Raw genomic sequence first — 22,320 nt, forward strand, 5'->3', positions numbered from 1 at the left:
CACCCCACAGCAGCCCACAGTATCATAGTGACACCCCATAGTAGCCCAAAGTATAATAGTGACACCCCACAGCGGCCCCCAGTATAATAGTGACATCACACAGCGGCCCCAGTGTAATAGTGACACCCCACAGCGGCCCCCAGTAGTAATAGTGACACCCCACAGCGGCCCCCAGAAGTAAAAGTGACACCCCACAGCTGCCCCCAGTAGCATAGTGACACCCCACAGTAGCCCCAAATATAATAGTGACACTCCACACCGACCCCCATCCCTCCCCCGAGACCCACATACTTCCCCCCTCCTCCTCGTGGAAGCTTCACTGCTCCTCTGCTCGGCGGTGCTGCTCAGTGATGATCCCGGTGCACACTGGACGTCAGTGTGCTGCCGAATGCCTCCTCCCCCTGCTCTTGTGGAATCAAGTAGGAGACATCGGGGAGGAGGATCCCGGCTGCACACTGACATCACAGTGTGCACCGGGATCAGCGCCGCTAGCAGTGCAACTGAGTGAATACCAGCAGGGGCGCTACGGCACCCCTACCGGTATTCACTAATGTGGTGAGCAGTCGACAGTGACACGTGGCAGCAGGGAGGGCTCTGCATGCCACCTCTGGCACGTGTGCCATAGGTTCGCCATCACCAGTATAGGAAATGAACATGGGGAATCTCTATGGGTAGAAATACAGGGAGGGAAAAATAACAGAATTAGAGATGAGCGAACGTACTCGGTAAGGCCGATTTCGCAATCGAGCACCGCGATTTTCGAGTACTTCACTACTCGGGTGAAAAGTACTCGGGGGTGCTGTGGGTGAGCGGGGAGTTGCAGGGGGGAGTGGGGGGGGAGAGGGAGAGAGAGAGGGCTCCCCCCTGTTCCGCGCTGCTACCCCCCGCTCCACCATGCCACGCCCTGCCCCACAGCGCCCCTGAGTACTTTTCACCCGAGTAGTGAAGTACTCGAAAATCGCGGTGCTCGATTGCGAAATCGGCCTTACCGAGTACGTTCGCTCATCTCTAAACAGAATCCTTTTTCTATAGACCACCAAAAATAACCAAAGAAACTGAAAACTTATTATTACAACAAATCAAAAGGTGTTAAACCGCAATGATGTAATTATTATAGAAAACTTTAATTATCCGGATATAATATGGCAGGATGAAACCTGTGAATCTCACAAGGACGATAAGTTCTTGAGAACAATTAAAGATAACTACCTTACCCAACTTGGACTTACTATTAACTAACAAACCGGACAGAAGCACAGGAGTGCAGGTTGAGGGACACTTGAGAAATAGTGACCACAATATAATTAATTTTCAGCTGTCATTCAATCAGAAGCCCTATCAGGGAGCGTAAAAAAAACCTAAACTTTAGTAAAGCAAAATTTGATCAGCTCAGAATAACTCTTGGCAATATTAATTGGGCATTGGCCCTTTAACAAGTAATTGAGGAGAAACCATAGATATGATGGGAGGAAGGCAAATCTAATAAATGTCACACAAGATGCACAGGAATAAAATGAACCCCCTGCTAAATATCACCTGCCTAACGCAGGAGGAAGTGCAGAGCCAGTTAAAAAGGGTTAAAATCAACAAATCGCCAGGCCCAAATGGACTATGGCCAAGGCTTCTAAGGGAACTAAGTGACATGATTGATAGACCGCTATTTCTTGTATTGAGACCAGGTGTATTGCCAATGTTGTTCCAATTGACAAAAAGGGTTCTAAAAGAGAACCTAGTAACTACAGACTGGTTAGTCTCAGTTCAATTATTAGAAAAATATTTGAGGGGTTTCTAAGAGATGCCATCCTGGAATACCTCAAGAAAAACAATGGTATAACCTCCATCAGCATGGATTCATGTGGAGTTGATCATATCAGACCAATTTGATAAGCTTCTATAATGAAGTAAGTTGTAGGCTGGACATGGGAGAGTCTATTGATCTTGTATATCTGGACTTTTCTAAAGCATTTGACACCGTACCACATGACAGGTTAATATATAAAATTGAGACAGCTTGGTCTAGGCGAAAATGTGTGTGGGTGGGTAAAGAACTGGCTCAGAGATAGAAAGCAGAGGGTGGTAATTAACAGTTCGTACTCTTGATTGGGCCACCATTGCTAGTGGGGTGCCACTAGGGGCATTCTGTTCAATATATTTATCAATGAGCTGATAGAAGGACTGCACAGTAAAATATCGATATTTGCAGACGATAAAAAATTATACAAGATAGTTAATACAACGGAAGACAATGTACGGCTACAAATGGACCTAGATAAGCTGGGGGTTTGGGTAGAAAAATGGCAAATGAAGTTCAATATTGATAAATGTAAGGTTATGCACATGGTTAGGAGAACCAGATGTCACTAATATACACTAAATGGTGTACTGCTAGGGAAAGATGATGTGGAAAAAGACCTGGGGTATTAGATGACTGTAGCCTTAACTGGAACAATCAATGCCATTCAGCTGCTGCAAAAGCAAATAAAGTCTTGGGGTGCATTAAAAGAGGTATAGAGGCGAGGGACGAGAACATTATTCTTCCACTATAAGGCACTTATCAGGCGTCACATAGAATACTGTGTACAGTTCTGGACACCGGTGCTCAGGAAAGATGTTGCAGTGCTTGAGGGGGTTCAAAGAAGGGCAACTAAATTAATAAACAGAGTGAGAGGACTGGAATACCCAGAGTGGCTATCAAAATTAGGATTATTCACTTTGGAAAAAAGGGGTGACCAAATAACTATGTATAAATACATTAGGAGACAATACAAGGATCTGTCCCATGATGTGTTTATACCCAGGACTATGGCGGTAGCAATCCTCTACATCTAGAGGAAAGAATGTTTTATCACCAACACAAAAGGGGGTTCTTCCTCTTTACTGTAAGAGCAGTGAGACTGTGGAATTCTCTGCCTGAGAACGTGTTAATGGCAAAATCGATAGAGGAGTTTAAGAGGGGACTAGACGTCTTTTTAGAGCGCTATGATATTACAGGATAAAGACATTAAATAAAGAGCAGGGTTGTTGATCTGGGTCTTGAAGTCGGGTAGGAACTTTCAAATGTTGATACAGGGATTATTTTAACTGCCATTATGGAGTTGGGAAAGAATTTTTTCCCTCAAATGGGCTGAATTAGCTTTTGCCTCATTGAGGGTTTTTTGCCTTCCTCTGGATCAATAAAGGGGGTGGAAACTAGATGGAACATTGTCTTCCTTCAGCCTAACATACTATGTTACTATATTATATGTTATATAAACTCATGCGGGTTAACTATACAGCAAAAATGACAAAAATGTGATAAAAGTTGAATATTTAGAACATATGTTCACAATTAACCTTCAAAGATATTTTGCAGGTATATGGCAGTCCCCAAGTTACCCCTTCACCCCTGCTTGTTACTGGAATAGTTCGCACCATACATTCTCTCATTTTCTATCCAGATAGCTAAATCCCCGCTAAACTGACACCATTATTCCATTTCAATTGTATCCACTCACCTCTTTAAAGGGGTATTCAGGTTACGCAAAGTTGCTGACAAATGAATGACAATCAAAAGTTTTGCAGTATTAGGGTGCCTGTGCACAGGTGTGATTTTGCCGGCGGTAAACCGCCGTCGAATCGCGCCCTCTGGAGCTTTCCATAGCACTGCTATGGAAAGCGCTGGCACACTGTCCACGAGCGGAGAATCATTGCGATTCTCTACTTGAAGCGGGCAATTCGCAGCATGCTGCGAATTGCCCCGATTCTCCACAGTCAGCCTATCTATCAGATAGGGCTAACCGGCAGAAATTCGGCGGTGGCTCCTGCTCCTGGGCGGCAGCAGAGATCTGCCGTGGGATACCGCGACGCCCGTGGACAGGGGGCCTCAAAGTTTGCAATGTGGTTCTGCTTTGGATTTTGTGGCTGTAGCTCCAAAAACCATTACCTTCTCCTGGCACTTCAGAAGTTTCTATTGCTTTGGATTCAAGCTCTGCTGGTCAGCTTGTTAATAGGAACAACTAAGGACAGCTTTTTTTTCTCTTCTGATCTCGAGACCAGGTTGCTGACCAAAAGCAGGGCAACTCTTATTGGGGATATGTACAGGAAGAAAAGTACAGAGCGGGAAATTATGTAAAATGTAGATTCAAGCTGCATGTCAGAAGGGATGTGCTGGCCATCTTGGAAAACCGTGATACAGGGTAATATCAGAAATGGAGGGATAAAAAGGTAAGCACTGCTCAATTTATACCCATAAATAGCAATGTATAAATATGGCGCAAACACCTTTCATCTCTATAATTTTTGAAAATTTGCTTCACAATCAGAATACCACTTCAAGCTATATAGCTTGAACTCCAGGCTGATATATTTTAAACTCTGTTTAATTCTATATTTTTCACTATGAATCATAAACAAAAAAGTCAAAGACAGCTGACACCCGCCACATACGGATCAGGTTCAGCTTCCAAGCTTGCATCATAAACTTATACTCGTTAAGCACAATCTATGGTTGGTTTCCACCATGAATTATGAATCCGCGTTGTACGGATGTGTAATTGCATAATATGGTGCCAAAGCTTGTTATACGTCTAGAACGTACTTCCACGAGCCTTCAATTATATGCAAGACACACAGAGGTTTTTCTCCCAGGATTTGTATCTTTAGGTGTAAAATGATGGTATAAAAACACAAGGAAAGCGCCTCATGGCTTCATCTGTAGTAAAACAATGATAAAGTGCGCAAAGCTGTACCAGTCACCTGTGCGAGCTGTAACTCACGCAGGTTAATCAAGCAGTGGGTAGAATCTGGAGGCTGCCTGTTCCATTCAGGTAGCACTGGCATGTAGTCTCAAAAAAAAACTGAGGGAGCTCTGTCTGTGAACATCCAGCAATCCAGGTAAGATGAGTATCAATTCTTTTATTTTAAGCCGTGTAGCAGACAGGCTAATTGGCCTCAAATAATAGAATTGATACTTATCTTACCTGGGGGTCCCTGAATGTTCGCCGGTAGCATTTAAGCATTGTGCACATTGCGATATTAGGGAAGGATACTTCTCTGAGGGGCAAATATGGAATCCAATAGGGTGCCTAGATGTTCACAATATGGATGTGTTGGGACTTTGTATGCTTCCTTACATGTTCTGTGCACACACAATGTTTGACACATGTTCTGACAGGCCATAGTAACACAATACTACTAGTGTCAAGGATTACTTTAATATATGTAACGCTTTCACATTTATTTAAAAATTCTGAATTCAACAGCATTTTCCAGTTCTCACGTTCTATTAATTAAGTGCATTATATAATAAAGTACACAATTCATTTTTGTATCTTTTTATTGAACATACATATGATTTGTTTACTTTGTGGATCATATTGGACATGTTGGAAAATGACCATCTTCTATTCAAGACATTTTAAAGAAGGGCTGGATCTTATATAATACTAGCTAAGTATCCCATCGGGTTCGCTGTGTTAATATGGAATCGTCATCTTATTAATCAGGAACATTTAATAAATAAAAGAGGTAGGCATGATAAAAATAAATAGCACGCACACTGCATGTGATCCATTTCCTACCTATGTAGAATTTATCTCATGGCAATAACAGACACCCACTGACTTCAGTTTTGGTTCTCAGCTGTTTTCTTTATCTTTTTTGTTTCTGAGTAGCAGATAGTTTAGTCCAATAACTGTTTCTGCAAAGTCAACTAGTTCAACAAAGTCTGATGTGATGATATTAACACCCATGGCACCTGGTTTCTGCAGCTTCACCCAGTTCAGTATCATTGGAAGGTTCCTAGGAAAAGGTATACCAACAGAACATTACATGTACTTGAGACACATTAGTTGATTTCAACCACAAAGAGGCCATGTACTAACCAATTAAACTACACACAGAGAACCAGAAGTAAAGCCAATCAATACATATATTAGAAGGGTTTGTACAACATCGGTCCCGGTGATGTGATGATCACACAGATTGCTGCCTTGTTACAGTACAGTTATGAAAGTTGTGCACGCAGAAGTGGAATTTAACTAATTCTTCCAAACTGGTTCTTAGGGCTTAAACACACAATTGTGACTTTGGATCGTTTTGCAGGCATGAAAATTACACCCGCAAAACTTGACAAAGCAAAACTATTTGTCTCAATGGTTTCGCTTTCATGGCTGTGTTTCTCGCACGATGTTACTATAAAAATAGGCCTTGCCCTATCTTTCTCGCATGTAGTTTTTCTAATAATTCTAAAGATGCTCTTAGAATAACAGCCCAGAAGGGTTATTTGGTCCCCTTTCTGTAAAGTTCATTATATCCACATCTTAATGACATGATGCTGTGAATACCTTGCAGACATATTTTAGTTGTGTGTACCTATATGATCATCACATGACCAGCACAAATATTCAATCTCTGGACAAAAACAGTTAAGGTTCCCATTCAATAAATATAAGCAAATGGTGACAACTAGTATAACTAAAGTAGAATGGTGGATTAAAACGCCTTTTCAAAATACAATGAATAAGATATACAGTATGTGCTAAAACTGGAATAGCCCTTTGATAATGTGACCACCATTTCTCAGTTTTGGCAAATACTTTAATCTGTAGTTTGAACCTAAATGTAGAATAAATCTCTATCCTGACACAAAGTAAGAAATCGTTGTTGTAAAAACAGATATTGTATTACAGAAAATATTGCCTAAATAATGCTCATATGCTGCGCCTGGCGAGTCTTCTTGGGAATGGGCTTGAAATACTTCAAGCAACCTATCCCATACTATACATCTGTATCTTTGCACCACTGCAGCACACTATTATGGCCAAGGCACCTTCATGAAGCAAAATTAAGCCTAGTTCAACATATAAATCAACAGATTAACATCGATGACAATGTTGTATTTGTGTTTTATAGCAACATTTGGGTTCTTATGAAGAGATGTAAAGAGGAATGGTAAAATGTAGTCCATTGTAACAGGACACATATATTTCTGATTTATTCTTATTTAAGGAGTTTTTTTTTTTATCATAGACATTTATGGCATATCCACAGCATTTATGTCTATGACATGAATGCCCATTTAAGCAGTTTCAAGCGTAATATTATACTCTTTCCTAGTAGGAGAATCATAAATTGTTAAGGATACAACTGACAGCTGAAATAAAGCTAAGGCTATACAAAGGACTGATTTTTTAGATGATCTTTTGTAAATCCTTTCAGTGGTTAAAATGTAACTGCATTGGCTTTTTATCGTAAAGACTACTTAGAGGCAATGTAGTTAGGCTTTGCTGATGCTTCTGAGGGCTTTAGGAATAGCAGTTCTTGGATGTCTATAATTTGCTAATTCCCTTAAACCTATTTCAAGCTTAACCTGGAGAACTTCAAGAGCTCTCTTTTCCTTAAATGACTGTGGTGTCACTATGAGCTAATGTGCAAGTTTAGGAGGGGTAAAATATATCCCTTATCATATTGTTTCTTTACATTACTCAACGTCTGCAAGTCATTGCAATTCATTTATCATTTATGTGTCATATTGCAGATACAAATAACAATCTACAGCAGGAAAAATGTCATACGAATGGAAAGCCACACCTCCTGTATCAAGGGTCTTTTTCCTTAGGCTGACTTGAGAAGATTGCATATATGACATCTGATTGATCGTGTTCCATACTGAGCTATGCAAACACTGTATGGAACTGTAACCATGAAAACATACAGATATATGCACTGCCTCATATCATTGGCTATGCATTAAAGAAAAATATGAACTTTCATGCATGCAAACACAAGGCCTTAAAAAACCCCATATATTTTTATTGAACATTTTAACATAGAGTTCCAGAAATAATAGTTTTATTGCTAGACTAAACTTACCTATGGACAAGTGTATTCTTTAATCCAGATTTCAGTCCCCTTACAATAGTTTTAACCTGTGGTGTGAGAATGGCCTGAGACACATGAAAAGTCCCCCGCTTAGCACGTTCTCCAAGAGTTGTCTCCAGGAATTGAATCAATTTGTGTACATTTGTTGTGTTGGCCCATGGTGCTGGCATCTTATTTCCTGCCCATAAGAATGGGTACTCATTCCATACATTATAGTGGTAGAAAACTAAAACCTATTTAAAAGAAGAGCACAAAGATTTAATAATAGCACACTATGTACTATTCTAGCTGATGTAATATGAGAAGCTATTTGACCCTTAGAGGTAATTGTTATTGCCAAAGAATTCGGTTTCTTGATATATCATAGCTAATTCTCTTATATTTCTATGGTTTCTAACCATTTGAAAGGCAGAACACAACTGTCATAAGAAGCTTCAATCAAAACCTTCTCACGGACCATACATTCATGTTGCCATACATAAATTAATTCACTGAAAGTGCAAAACGTATCATGCATGTGTTTATTTTACTTTGTTGCAGATTTTATAATATTTTATATTATATGACCATACAGAAGTTGCATGCTAGTTTTTAGAAGGATTTTACCTCATTAAGGACCAAGCATGGTAAATTTACGGTGCTTGGTCCTGGGCTTCAAACCCAGCCGATAGTAAAAATACGGCAGGGGTTTAAAGCCTCTGCTTCTGTAATCAATCAGAAGCATGTCGAGTTGTCAGCTGTTAGTCACATATGATAATCCGGAGGTGAAGGCAGGAGGGGATTTTAACCCTTTCTGCCTTTTTCTTCTGCCTTCTCCTTTCCCAAGTACACAGCACTCAATGAGCACTATGTACTAAAAAGTGAAAGTGGAAGTATAACTTCCACTACACGAGCCCGCAGTCACGTGACCGCCGGCATCCCCTGCTGTCATGTGTGGGAATCAGGATGGATGTAGTACAGCTGTGTGTGTGATGTGTGGGGCTCAGCATGGATGTAGTACAACTGTGTATGTAATGCGTGGGAATCAGGATGCATGTAGTACAGCTATGTCTGTAATGTGTGGGAATCAGAATGGATGGAGTAGAGCTGTGTGTAATGTCTGGGAATCAGGATGGATGTAGTACAGCTGTGTGTGATGTCAGAGAATCAGGATGGATGTAGTAGAGATGTGTGATGTGTGAGGTCAGAATGGATGTAGTAGAGCTGTGTGTGTGATGTCTGGGAATCAGGATGGATGTAGCAGTGCTGTGTGTGTGATGTCTGGGAATCAGGATGAAAGTAGCGAAGCTGTGTGTGTGTCATGTGTGGGGGTCAGCATGAATATAGTACAGCTGTGTAATTTGTGGGAATCAGCATGGATGTAGTAGAAGACCTGTGTGTGTGATGTCTGGGAATCAGGATGAATGTAGTAGAGATGTGTGATATGTGAGGTCAGAATAGATGTAGTAGAGCTGCGTGTGTGATGTCTGAGAATCAGGATGGATGTAGCAAAGCTGTGTGTGTGATGTCTGGGAATCAGGATGGAAGTAGTGAAGCTGTGTGTGTCATGTGTGGGGGTCAGCATGAATGTAGTACGGCTGTGTGTGTAATTTGTGGGAATGAGGATGGATGTAGTAGAGCTATGTGTGTGATGTCTGGGAATCAGGATGAATGTAGTACAGCTGTGTGTGTAATGTCTGGGAATCAGGATAAATGTAGCAGAGCTGTGTGTTTGATGTCTGGGAATCAGGATGGATTTAGTAGAGCTGTGTGATATATGGGGTCAGGATGGATGTAGTAGAGCTGTGTGTGTGATGTCTAGGGATCAGGATGGATGTAGCATGTAGCACAGCTGTGTGGCGCATTGCACCACCAGAAACAATGGTGCTATAATTTCCTAATAATTACTAGTACATTACTATTTGTCCAGTTGCTCCCATTTTGAAAAGGTAGAGAGCACATAGATCAACAAGTACTACCCATATTCATATGTGAACTTTGATTAGTTAATCCAAGTCATCTTGTGTTAGTAGTATAATAGGAGTATTTCATATATTGGACACATATTTACACACAAATAAATGCAAGATTGTGAATAACAGAAAATAAGTATTTTAGGAGCTTAAAAAGATACATGACAATACCAGGAGACAATATTAGGGACACTATTGTACAATTTTACTTTGTGCCACATACCGTAACTACAGTACAGTAGGAGGTACCTCCCATTGTAAAGCAGAGTGTGGGTGGTTTGTTAGATACTAGGTGCATTACTTGCATACCTAGTATTCCTGTTCTGCTACATAGTTTGAGTCATAGTGACAACTGTCTCCTCTACATGTTTTAAAAGATAACATACCATCTTGTACTGACGTGTTAACAATGGCATTTATACTGCTTCTAACAGACTGCAGAACTGCCAAAAAACGATATAAGAATTTCAAAACCTATGCTTACCATTCATCCAGACAATCCCTAATTGCATTCAGCAAAAGCCTAAAGCCAGTTTCTCATGAGTGGATTACTGGTAATACTGGTGCATCTATACATCCATAAGGGCTCTTTCGCATGAGCATATGCGTTTTTACGTGCGTGCCGTTAATTCACATGAATGGACGATTTTCCGTGATCAAGTCCCGAGCTTAATTAGCGTTCTCTCGTCAATTCACATGGCTGGGTGCGATGTACTGGCGAAAAAATATGTTGCAGCCCGTAAATCCCTCGCTCGACATAACTCTTCAAAATTACTTCAAATGCCTAAATAGAGGCACCTGTGAGCTTTTCCCTGCGTTGGACGCTGCTAAACTGCCTCCCTCTCCCTATTTTTCCAGCTCCCATAGGAGGCTATAAGAGCCGCCAGTGTATATCAGTCAAAAGATAGAACCAGAACTATCTTTTCCAGCAGCACATAAAAAAGCACCCACCGGAATCAGCAGCGTATGTTGTATTTTTTCACGCCAGGCGATTGTTTGCAGCGCAAAATCATCCATATGAACAAATGCATTGAAATCCAATGCCTCAGATGGTCGCGTTTTTCGGCCGGGCATGAAAACGCGACTGCATAGCCGCATAAAACGTTTGTGTGAATAAAGCCTAAGAGTGTATTTATAAGAACGATTTTTCTGTGTGGGTTCCATCTGATTGCGATATGGACGGAATTCCCATGGGAAAATAATCCATTGATTTCAATGTGTTAATTTACATGAGCGATCTTTTTTGCTCACAACAGTAGTGCAAGGTTGAAAATTTGAAGCATGTCCTATTTTGGGGAAATTCCACTGCAAGAATCATTTATTAATTCCTACGAGAGCCAAAAAAAATCTTGTTACATTCATATGTAAATATGATTTTCAAGCACATGCGATGCATTTTTTCTATTTTTATTATTGGAACAGCATGTAATTTTCCCAGGCATGAAAAACATGCGTGAAAATCGTATGTACAGTGATATGGTGCGCTTTTGCCGCAAAACACAATGCAAATGCATGTAAAATCATAAATTTAAAAGTGCAATATCAGTCCTCATTTCTCAGACCAATATAGCACTTGCCTGTGTAAATACGGCCTAATACGGATATGTCTCCCAGCCTGACTGCATGTCTGCAGACCCAAGCTCACTGTATCATAGATTCCTATGATACTTTGATTTTGGATCAGTAGACTCACACTTGGGGCAGGACACTTGCCTAACCTCCTGTTGGTCTAATGAACATGGGGACAATGTACCTGCTAGAATAAGGCGTTACATGTTCAATTACTGCTAACCACATTATATCAGTCAGATATACCAGAAGATGATCCAGTATACGCAGTTTTAAGTTAAAAAAAACTAAACTTGATGAGTCCATGTGAACTAGTACTATCTAAAGTTGAGTTCACAGGTTTGAGTTGTTGCCATCAGTTATTTTTTTTGTTGTAAAAAGTTGAAGGAAAATTGAAATCTATATGGTTTCCTTTTGTTTTTTGATGGAAAAACAAATAAGACAACAATGTCTATTTTTAACATATCTTTTCTTTACCTGAAAGAGAAACTTAGCGAAAATCATGCAAGATTTGTGCATTGCGAGGCGAACAAATCTCACATGAATATAAACCCTATTCTTTTGAATGGGATCATAGGACATGCTGCGATGTATATATTTGGGCATTCCCTCAGAACGCCTCACCCATTGTTTTCAATAGGGCAGAAAACACATCACACGGTGTGTGAGGTGCACGCGAGTGTGATGCAAGGTTCCCCATTGAAAACAATGGGAAACACTTGTCGATTCTGTAACTGTACTGAAGTGATGGAAGGCTTTTTGTCACGAAAATACCTTGTCTCCGCGGGTACCTCGCATGCTGGCGAGTGCGATATCGGGCCAAGTTTCATGGCCTGATATCTCGCTCTCCCGTGTGAAATTAGCCTGAGCATCCATGGTTTCTCATAGTTATTAAAATCAATGAGATTATTCAGGATTTGCTGTCTGGCCATGAATTTTTTTTCATCAAAGGCTAAAGCTGGCTTCACCAGCTGAGAAAATCGTGCAAGATTTGGGCGTTGCGAGGCACACAAATCTGACACATTTGAAAGAGGGTCATACACATGAGCAATGTTTTCCTGCATGGCACCGCGATGCAATGCCATGCAGCAAAAACGATTGCAGCATGTTCTATCTGGCTGCGTGATCTCGCATCACAGACTCATTGAAAGCAATGGGAAAACTCTGCGATCCTCTGCTGTGCCTGTGACAGCCGCGGCGAGGATTCCCTTCACCACCAAAGTGATACAAGGCGGTTTTCACATGACAACGCCTCGTATTCACAGGGCTTTCACATAGATGGCGAGGGCGATATCAGACAGTGATTCTTGGCCTGAAATCACCCTTGCCCGTGTAAAGGTAACCTCAGGGAACTGACCTATTGCCTGATAGTTGTGAGCCAAGTTTTACAATGCTTCATTTCATGAATACTTTGTACCTAAAAATGGTCCATCTAGTGTACACCTATCAGCCATAACATTAAAAACCATCTGCCTAATGCTGGGCTCACATAGTTGTGTGCAGAATCTGCTTGCGGAAGCACACTGTGGATTCCAGCTGTGAGCTGGTCACGACCCTACATTCGGCCACATAATGTACTGTATATGACCTCAGATTTATGCAGGCGGTCCTGCACAGTGCACCTTTTTTTTGTTCATATTTCCTGCACTGTCGCTTAGCGATGACATGGGTATCCGCAGCCCATACAAAAAAATATATGTGGTGCTGCCCATATATCACTGGGTCAAATGGGTGCATTCATTTGACATCTACTTGGTGCCCAACCTAATGTTCTTCCATGTCTCAAAATGGGCCACTTTGAGATTTTTTCCAGGGCCACTTTAAGTTCCCTATCTGCCCTTGATGACTGTCAATAATGACCAAGCACTACCAGCTCTGACCAGGAGATTTAAAGGGGTTGTCTCGCGAAAGCAAGTGGGGTTAAGTACTTCTGTATGGCCATATTAATGCACTTTGTAATATACATCGTGCATTAAATATGAGCCATACAGAAGTTATTCACTTACCTGCTCTGTTGCTGGCGTCCCCGTCTCCATGGCTCCGTCTAATTTCGGTGTCTTCTTGCTTTTTTAGACGCGCTTGCGCAGATGGGTCTTCTCCCTTCGGCTCGGCAGCAGCGGTGTTTTGGCTCCGCCCCTTGTACGCGTCATCGCGTAGCTCCGCCCCATCACATGTGCCGATTCCAGCCTCCTGATTGGCTGGAATCAGCACATGTGACGGGGCGGAGCTATGCGATGACGCGTACAAGGGGCAGAGCCAAAACGCCGCTGCTGCCGAGCCGAAGGGAGAAGACCCATCTGCGCAAGCGCGTCTAAAAAAGCAAGAAGACACCGAAATTAGACGGAGCCATGGAGACGGGGACGCCAGCAACGGAGCAGGTAAGTGAATAACTTCTGTATGGCTCATATTTAATGCACGATGTATATTACAAAGTGCATTAATATGGCCATACAGAAGTACTTAACCCCACTTGCTTTCGCGAGACAACCCCTTTAAGGCTAATGCCTACAAACGGATTTCTGCCACATTTCCCGCAGCTATTAGGTTCTATTGAACCAAATAGCTTTCTGCCCTCCAATGCTCACGCTACCGAATTCTACCGCGGATTTCAGCAGCGTGAAAGAAATTGCTGCGCGTTCTATCCTCCATGGAAATACGTGCGGCCGGCTTCTATTGTAGTCAATGTAAGCCGTCTGTCTCGTAATACTTCTGCTGTCAGCACAGCAGAAGTATCGCAGGAATATGCGTCACCACCCACTGCTGGCGTGTCATGCGCTGCACTGCGCATGCGCGCCGGCTCGTCCGGACATGACTCTCGTGGCAGATACGGACATGTGAGTATGGGGTCTTTGGGAGGTGCCATGTCGGATTCCACTGCGACATTCGCTGGCGGAGTCCGACACAGCCGTGGGCGTGAGGCTTTAAGGGTTCTTCTCATACCTGTCAGCAGGCTTCCAGAATTTCTTTTATGGATTATGACTGAGGGTGCCTACCCACTAGCGTTTTTTTCTCTAGCGATGCAAGATCGAGTGCCTCGCAGTGCAGAGAAAATGCTACGATATCACTCATTGTTTTCAATGGGGCCAGTGGCAGCAGCGCCAGTCCCATTGTAAAAAACTTGACAGCTGTGGCAGAAGTCCTTGATGCTATCCTATTTCTTTCAATGGGGCAGCAGCAGTGCCATTCATTCATTGATGAATGGCTGAGGGCTGCTTGTGATTGGCTGAGCTCTGTGACCAATCACAGGCAGCACTCAGCTGTCAATCAGTGTCGTGTCGGAGAGAAGAGCCAGACGGCTGTTCTAGGAGAGTATATTTTTTTTTTCATTTTTTTTTTTACAGCTAGGCATGATTTTCAGGAAGGGCTTATATTTCAAGCAGCCCATTGCTTTTTTAATGGGGCTGCAGAAGCGCCGGCCCCATTGAAAGAAATGGGATAGCATCACGGACTTCTGCCACAGCTGTGACAGCTATGGCAGAGGATTCCTTTATCCCCGCGGTCCCCACGAGGACGAAGGAATCCTCTGCCATAGCTGTCACAGCTGTGGTAGAAGTCCGCGATGCACTCCCTATGTTTTTAATGGGGCTGGCGCTGCTGCCGCCAGCCCCATTGAAGCCACTGAGTGAGAACGCTGATTTTTTTCTCTGCGCTGCGAGTCTTGAGAGTAATGATCGCAAATGAGTATGAAACCATTAAAAAACATTGGTTTCATAATCATTGCTCTCGCATTGCAAGAAAAAATATCGCTATTGGGTAGGCACCCTAAGACCGCACTCAACCTTGCACCGGCCTCTTGTACTTCCTACTCACTCCATCACCACAGTCAAATGCACCAGTAACTGCATGACACTCCCTGTCTTTTATACCAAACATTCGCAGCACTACACGGGATGAGACAAGACCTACCATTTGTCCATGAGATGAGTATGTTCCACACAGCATAGTGCTTGATGCACACACTTTCCAATGGCTACAGTGAGTGGGGTCAGAACTACACACCCAATGTCCATGTGGGCCCCGACAGACACTGTTACAATAACTAACTGTACAGTTACACACAATCATCAGCAGTTGTACAATAAAAATTAGTAGTCATTACTTCTCCTAATAACCCTCAATTGTTAGTGTCTGTGTGCAGAAGAAGTTCACCGCGGTGCACAGAGGGCGAACCAGCCAAACCAAATAACCAATCACCGTGAATCAGCCAACCCAAATAACCAATCACCGGGAATGAGTAAATCCAAGCAACCAATCAGGTTGCGAATGGTGTGCATTTGGGGAGTAATATAGATATATGCGCACAGAGGACCTAGGGAAAGTCAGGCAGACAGGAGGGCTTTATATCGTGCCCCCCTCCTCTGGCTTCTGCGGTGTCGCTCACATCCTCACCCAGCGCAGGGGAATGGGTGTGGATTGGCAGACCTACCACAGCAACTTGGCAGACAGTGTAAGTACTAACTTACACATATCTGTCTCAGTGGGGGAGTGGGATGAAAGCAGCAGCGTGAGACCCAGCGAATAAGAATCAGGAGCATCCTAGGAGGGAAAGGGGGAGTGGACAGCTATGAAGGGGCTGGAGGTGAACCATGCTAGGGCGTGCTCTATAATGGGAGAGAGCCATAAGGCCACTCTCACACAGGTGCTTTTTGGCACGATTATCACAGCGTTTTGAACATCACAGTATAACGCTCCCATTGTTTTCAATGGAGCCTCACAGACATGCGCTCGATCACGGCTACTCTATTTTGCCACATTTAGCACACCCCATCAGTGAAAACAAAAGTGAAAATCACGGCAAAACGCTGTGATCGAAATTGCGCTGTTTTTTCGAGCGCCTGTGTGAGTATGGCCTAAGGCCACTGTCACACACACAGACAGTAAAACGCTGTGCTTTAAACACAGCATTTTACCGTGATTTTGAGAGGTATTTAAGAACACATTGTACAGCGCTCCACTGCATTTTTTAACGCATTAAAAAATACTTAAACACATGAAAATAGAGCAGATAGCTCTCGAAAATCATGGTGTTAGAAACGTCGCATTCGAACGCGAGTCTGCAAAGCATTGGTCAACGTTTACCGTAGTGTTTGAAACGGCGTGGTAAATGCTGTAAACGGTGTGTGTGAGAGTGGCCTAGGGTATGTTCCCAAGTACGGAAGATGGGGCAGATTGTCCCCTGCGGACAATTCACACCAAGTTCCGCATCAAAACTACAATGGAAAAATGTCCAAATCTGCGTCATTGTTGAAGATTTTGACACAGGTTTTAGGTGTGTCCGCAGCAGATTTCACCCTTCGAATTTTCTGTTGTGGTTTTGATGCAGAATTTTATGCGGATCGCCTGCTGCAAACAACAAGAGCTGTTTTCCACTACTTGGGAACACACTGCAAGCGGGAGCAATGTTTTCGTGAAAAAAAAGCATTGCTGATGCTCAAATATCTTATGAGCAAAACTGCGATATTGCTGCGATTGCCCATGTAAAACTAGCCTATGGGGATGGGGGACCCAAGCTGAACTTTTGCACCTGGGCCCATAAGCCTCTAGCTAAGCCCCTGAGTATTTTGTATCATGTACATTGTAACTGACATACACTCACGAGAATTCAGAGTTTATATCTGAGATTACATGAAAATGTAAAACACATCTTGAGGGCTTATTCAGACGACCGTATATCGGCTGGGTTTTCACACTTGGACGATATACGGTGTCCCTCTCTGCAGGGGGAGGAGGCTGGAAGAGCTGGGAGCACTGCACTGAGCTCCCGCCCCATCTCCGCCCCTCACTACTTTTTGCAATGGGAGGGGGCAGAACGAGGGCAGGAGCTCAGTGCACTGCTCCCAGCTCTTCCAGGCTCCTCCCCCTGCAGAGAGGGACGCCGTATACTGGCACCCGGCCGATATACGGTCGTCTGAAGGTGCCCTAAAGGTAAACTGTGCCAGTTATTTCTGTTTACAATGGCATCTAAAGACAATTCCAATATCATAAGGGTAGGATCCCAAAACCAACTATGTTGTGGCCGCAATGCAGCCAAGAGTCCCACTGTCATGCAAGTTAAATTAAGTATTAACTGACTGTAGTTTCTTAATAGGTGCCTAAAACCATGTAACCACTAACAGTGGTCAATCAGTTACCATATTAAATTCCTTTGCTAGCCTCACCAACTTACATGATGGAAGGGCTTTTGACCAAATCGCAGGCATGACTTAGCTGCATCTTGGCCACTAAAAATACCCATAGCAGCTGTTGTAATTCACAAATGACTGATAATTTTCAGCAGGGGCGTAACTATAGAGGATGCAGGGGAAGCGGTTGCACCTGAGCCCGGGAGCCTTAGGGGGCCCATAAGGCCTCTCTTCTTCATATAGAGAGCCTAGTGCTATGAAAAAAGCATTATAGTTGGGGGCCCTGTTACAGGTTTTGCATTGGGGCCCAGAAGCTTCAAGTTACGCCTCTGATTTTCAGTACTACAAAACATAAAGACAGAATCAAGTTCTACAAATTCCATAATCCCAAATTTGACAATATAGCTATCCCCACCTACCCCAGCAATGTCAATCACTTTCTGCGGTCAAGTGATAAATTTATTCTTTGTGGTTGGTTTATTTGACGATAATTGAAGTATTGATGCCTACCTGATACTTCTTTTCCCATAGGTGCTGTAATGTAATGTTTTCAACACAGTCAGCTGTGCAGAGTTTGCTGCCAAACACCTCCCGCAGCATGTTCACAAGATACAAATGATGATTATGTTCCATTGCATAGAAGTGATTAAAGTCTAACAAAACAACTTCAGTGCGGTGATTTGTCAGGAAAGTGTTAATTTCTGTCAGTCCATCCCATACTTTAATTCCATATAAGCCATGGATGAAGTAAATCTCTATTTCAGCCTCCTCTGGTTTAGAAGAAACACGTAGGTCAAAATAGCGAATACCTGACTCCAATTGTTCCTTGAAAGTTAAATTCTGGGTAACAGACCATTTCTTCATGAGTTTCTTTACCAATGAGAGTTTTGCTAAACGTTTAATTGATGTTGCCTGGTCTGGTCCAACGGGAGATTTTTCATCAACCCAATAGCTGAATGAATCATGTGATCCTGAAATAGAAAAAAATGATCTAAAAGTTAATACAAACACAATAAAAAAGTGAAGCAACATGTAGCATAACCTAACCTAACACAATCAGCCATGATTGCACAATTTCTGAAGAATGTTAATTGAAGGCCATGACTACTAGTGATGAGCAATTACTGGAATAATTGGTTCATGTCGGGATCAGGTGAGTTCACGAAAGTCATCGTCATTCGGGATAGCTGATTCCGACACCCAATGGCAGTAATAATTGGGTTCACTAATTTGCCCTCCAGAAGTTCTCTGATGCAGCCATAGCTGCCCAAATTGCATGCGATACATCTGGGGAACACTATGCTCCTCCCAAAAGTTGGTCAAAATAGTGTACAGTGGTGTAGGGGTCAATTATAGCATACAGGTGTCACTGAAAACAAAAGAAGCACCACACAGGGTCTCCTAAATTAAAAACTACTCCAAGGTAGATAGCAGATGTGCTGCTTCTTTTAAAAGCAATGTCATACATTTTTCACAGACAAATTCTGCCAGGTGAACACATCGCACAAGCATAGGTCGGCTCCAAGGAACAGCTGTAGAGCAACCAAAACTTATGCTACGGAAGACATAAGGCGTGCTGCTTGTTTTAAAAGCAATATCATAAATTAAAGCACAAATTCTGCAAGGTGAATACAAGCATTAGCCTCCCACTCCAAGAAAAAGCTGTACCGTTAACAATTACGCCAAGGTATACAGCAGGAGTGGTGCTTGTTTTAAAAGCAATGTCATAAATTTTGCAAAAGTCAAATTCAACCAGGGAAGAGAACAGCCAAGCATGGGCCCTCTCAAAAAGGAAACGCTGTAGAGCTGCAGCTGTTTCTTGTGTTTTAGAAAATGTTCATTTTGGGAGAAGGAGGGGGGTGAGGAGGGGACAAATAACAACTCTTTGGGGTAACATGAAACAAGGACCACCACTTTTGACTTCATGCCTCACCTTCAGGACATTGACCCAGGGTGCTGTTAGGCCTAATTCCCACGGCCGGATTTCCGCCGCGTAAAATGCGGTGGAAATCCGCGGCGTTTCACTGCAGCTATTAGGTTCTATTGAACCTAATAGCTCAATGTACATGTTGACGAATTCCGCAGCATGAAATTACCCACGGCATGTCCTATTTGCGGCGGGAGTACGCGCGGACGGCTTTCATTGTAGTCAAGTTAAGCCGCCCGTCACGCTATACTTCCGCTGTAGCAGTGCGGAAGTATAGCATGAATACGCGCCCCGCCCACCGCTGGCCGTGTCATATGACACTGCCGGTGCGTCATGCGCTGTACTGCACATGTGCGCCAGCAGTGTCATGCGGGAGTTACGCAGTGGATCTGGAGGTGAGTATAGGGTCCCTGGGGGAGGGGGGGCGCCGTGATGGACTCCGCTGCGGTATTCCGCTTGCGGAGCCCGCCACGGCCATGGGCATAAGGCCTTAATGATGTGATAATATTGCAGCCTGCCACTGGCAGTGATCTTCGACACAAAGGACACATTATTACTCACGTGGCAGTGCAGGTCAGGGACGGCTTTTTGGGTAAAGACTCCCCATGCTGTGAGCCACTCATGTGAGCAGACCTAGCTGTGGGCCTGATGTTGCTGTGATTAGTAGTAGCTGATGATGTTCTGTTTGTCTGCAACACCCTACACCCTGTCTTAGCATGGTGCTGCCCTACATTGTATGCCTCTTCCTCCTCTCCTGTGAGCTGCTATCATGGGTTCACCCTGTCTGTCCATGTCGGTTTCCACATCCCATTACTTGTGAAGGGCTAACAGTACACATTGACCCACCTTAATCTTCCTCTTTGGAGGAAAAAATGGTTGGGCATCAGTGTATTTAATGTCTTGGTCTTTCCTGGTCAACATCCATGACACTGACCAAACAGCTCCTCAGACTGATCCATGTGGACTGCTTCAGAGGATGCCAGAAATTTTGCACATGGTTAAGTAGAGGGGGGATGCTCATGGCCAACTGGTGCAGACTGACTGCTTTGTGCGTACATCTGGGAGGAAGAGGAGGTGGTGGTATTTGAAGTATGCTGTCATCCACTCTATGATCTGTTCTGCGTGCTGCGGATGTAACGCATGGGCAGAACCACTTCTAAGAAGTGGCACTGGGCTTGCCTCACCTCCTGCAAAAAGTTTGTTGTGGCTAAATGGAAGACGCTTGAAGTCCTAACTTGGGCCGTACTCTACTACCTCCCCCATCATCACTAACGGTACATCTCCTACCCCTTGCTTTCTTCATGTTTCCTTTTTATTTAGATTTTGTGTTTACTTTTTATACAAGGTATATATGGCTACCTGTCAGGAAGGCCGTCCAGAACTGATGTAGTCAATGCATAGGGACAAAATCTTTGAGAACTTTTCCACTTTATCCAACAATATGGTTATGAGCCTCTCGTTAACCATTAACCATGACATTTGCCTTTTATTACAAAAAAGTCAGGCATAGGTTTCCGCCAGGAAGCTGAAGTAGTTTGTTTTACAGCTACGAAAATAAACAAAATAAGAATACAAGAGTGGTGAGGTACAGAAGGGAATTTTGTTTAAAGTAATAAGGCCTCCCAAGGATTCTTAACTAAAGTTTGCAACCAGTTAGAGTAAGGCCTCTTTCACATGGGTAATGCGTTTTTTTTGTCTTGCTGCATGCATTGTGGGAGAAAACGCATAAGCAAGAAAAAGCCGTGAACAATTTGCGTTTTCTCATTAATTACGCGGCTGAAAATCAGCCATCTGAATGAAAGCATTGGAATCCAATGCCTTTAGATGGTTGTGATTTTTTTAGCGTGTCTAAATTAGACACGTAAAAATGCTCCTGTGAAAGAGGCCTAAGACTTTATTCACACAAGCGTTTTTACGCGGCTATTTTGCTGCAATAAAACGTTGGCCAAAAATCGTGACCATGTGAAGCATTGGATTCCAAAGCTTTCATTCACATGGGCAATTTTTGGGTGCGTTAAAAAATCGCATAGTTAAAATGTCAAATGAGCAACCGTTTTTGGTTGACGAGTTTTCACGCTGTGTCAAAAGAAGGGCCTTGACCAATCTTCTGACGAAAATCGCTGGAGGCTCCAATAGACTCCTATGGGAACTGAAAAAAACGAGAGGGGGAGGTCTGGCATGAGAGAGTGCGTCTGGCACTCGGAAACAAAGATAGCTGTCTCTATTTATGCATTAGAAGTCATTCAGAGGATTTCTACCGACCAACAGAATGGATGTGAATGGATGAGAAAACGCTAATCAATCTCGGGACTTGATCTACATTGTTGTCATTTTCAGCTACGATGCAACCATTGTAAAATCACAATGCTCATGTGAATGAGGTCTAAGGATAAGAAAATACGCACATTTCCAAAGCCTGGGCAGAGCCACAAAATGTGGTACATGTCTTTGGCTATCTGACATTCTGAGAAGCAATGAGGAGAGTAACCTGGGACTATTTAAGCTATATGAGCTGGAGTCAAGTACCATTTTGTAAGGACCTTGACATTATCAATGTACTCAACATGCAACACAAAGTCCAAATTTAGGAACATTCAGCTTTCATGAGCTGCTTGCCCAGGTCAGCCTCGCATTGACGAACGTATGACAGGCTGCGAACACTTGAGCCTGGGTGAGGCAAGAATATATAAAAGAGATAATACCAGCGGAGTGGGGGTCTCGAAGGAAGCATGACTCAAACTGCTATAAAGGAAAGATGCAGTGCGGATTTCAGTAAGGGACAAAAGAAAGTTTTCTTTTGCAAATATTAAAAAAGCTTCTGTCTGGGAAGACAGTACTTTTCTTAGAAAACTGGGAAGGTTTTAAGCCCTGAAAAGTCCATGAAATGACA

At 43.0% G+C, this 22,320-nt stretch overlaps 1 protein-coding gene across 1 annotated transcript in view; it reads right to left on the minus strand.

Moving 5' to 3' along the window:
* Positions 1 to 5,296: 5,296 nt before the first annotated feature.
* PLCXD2 (phosphatidylinositol specific phospholipase C X domain containing 2) overlaps positions 5,297 to 22,320 on the minus strand; it is a 30,428-nt gene continuing 13,404 nt past the window's right edge. Inside the window, exons 2-4 of the mRNA XM_066572398.1 lie at positions 18,014 to 18,474; positions 7,852 to 8,093; positions 5,297 to 5,778 (exon numbers count right to left, since the gene is read on the minus strand). Of these exons, the coding sequence (XP_066428495.1) occupies positions 5,616 to 5,778; positions 7,852 to 8,093; positions 18,014 to 18,474 (866 nt within the window). The 3' untranslated portion in view covers positions 5,297 to 5,615. The remainder of the gene's footprint in view (positions 5,779 to 7,851; positions 8,094 to 18,013; positions 18,475 to 22,320) is intronic.

Source organism: Eleutherodactylus coqui, chromosome 1 (assembly GCF_035609145.1).
Source record: "Eleutherodactylus coqui strain aEleCoq1 chromosome 1, aEleCoq1.hap1, whole genome shotgun sequence".
In the NCBI taxonomy this organism is placed as follows: Eukaryota; Metazoa; Chordata; class Amphibia; order Anura; family Eleutherodactylidae; genus Eleutherodactylus; species Eleutherodactylus coqui.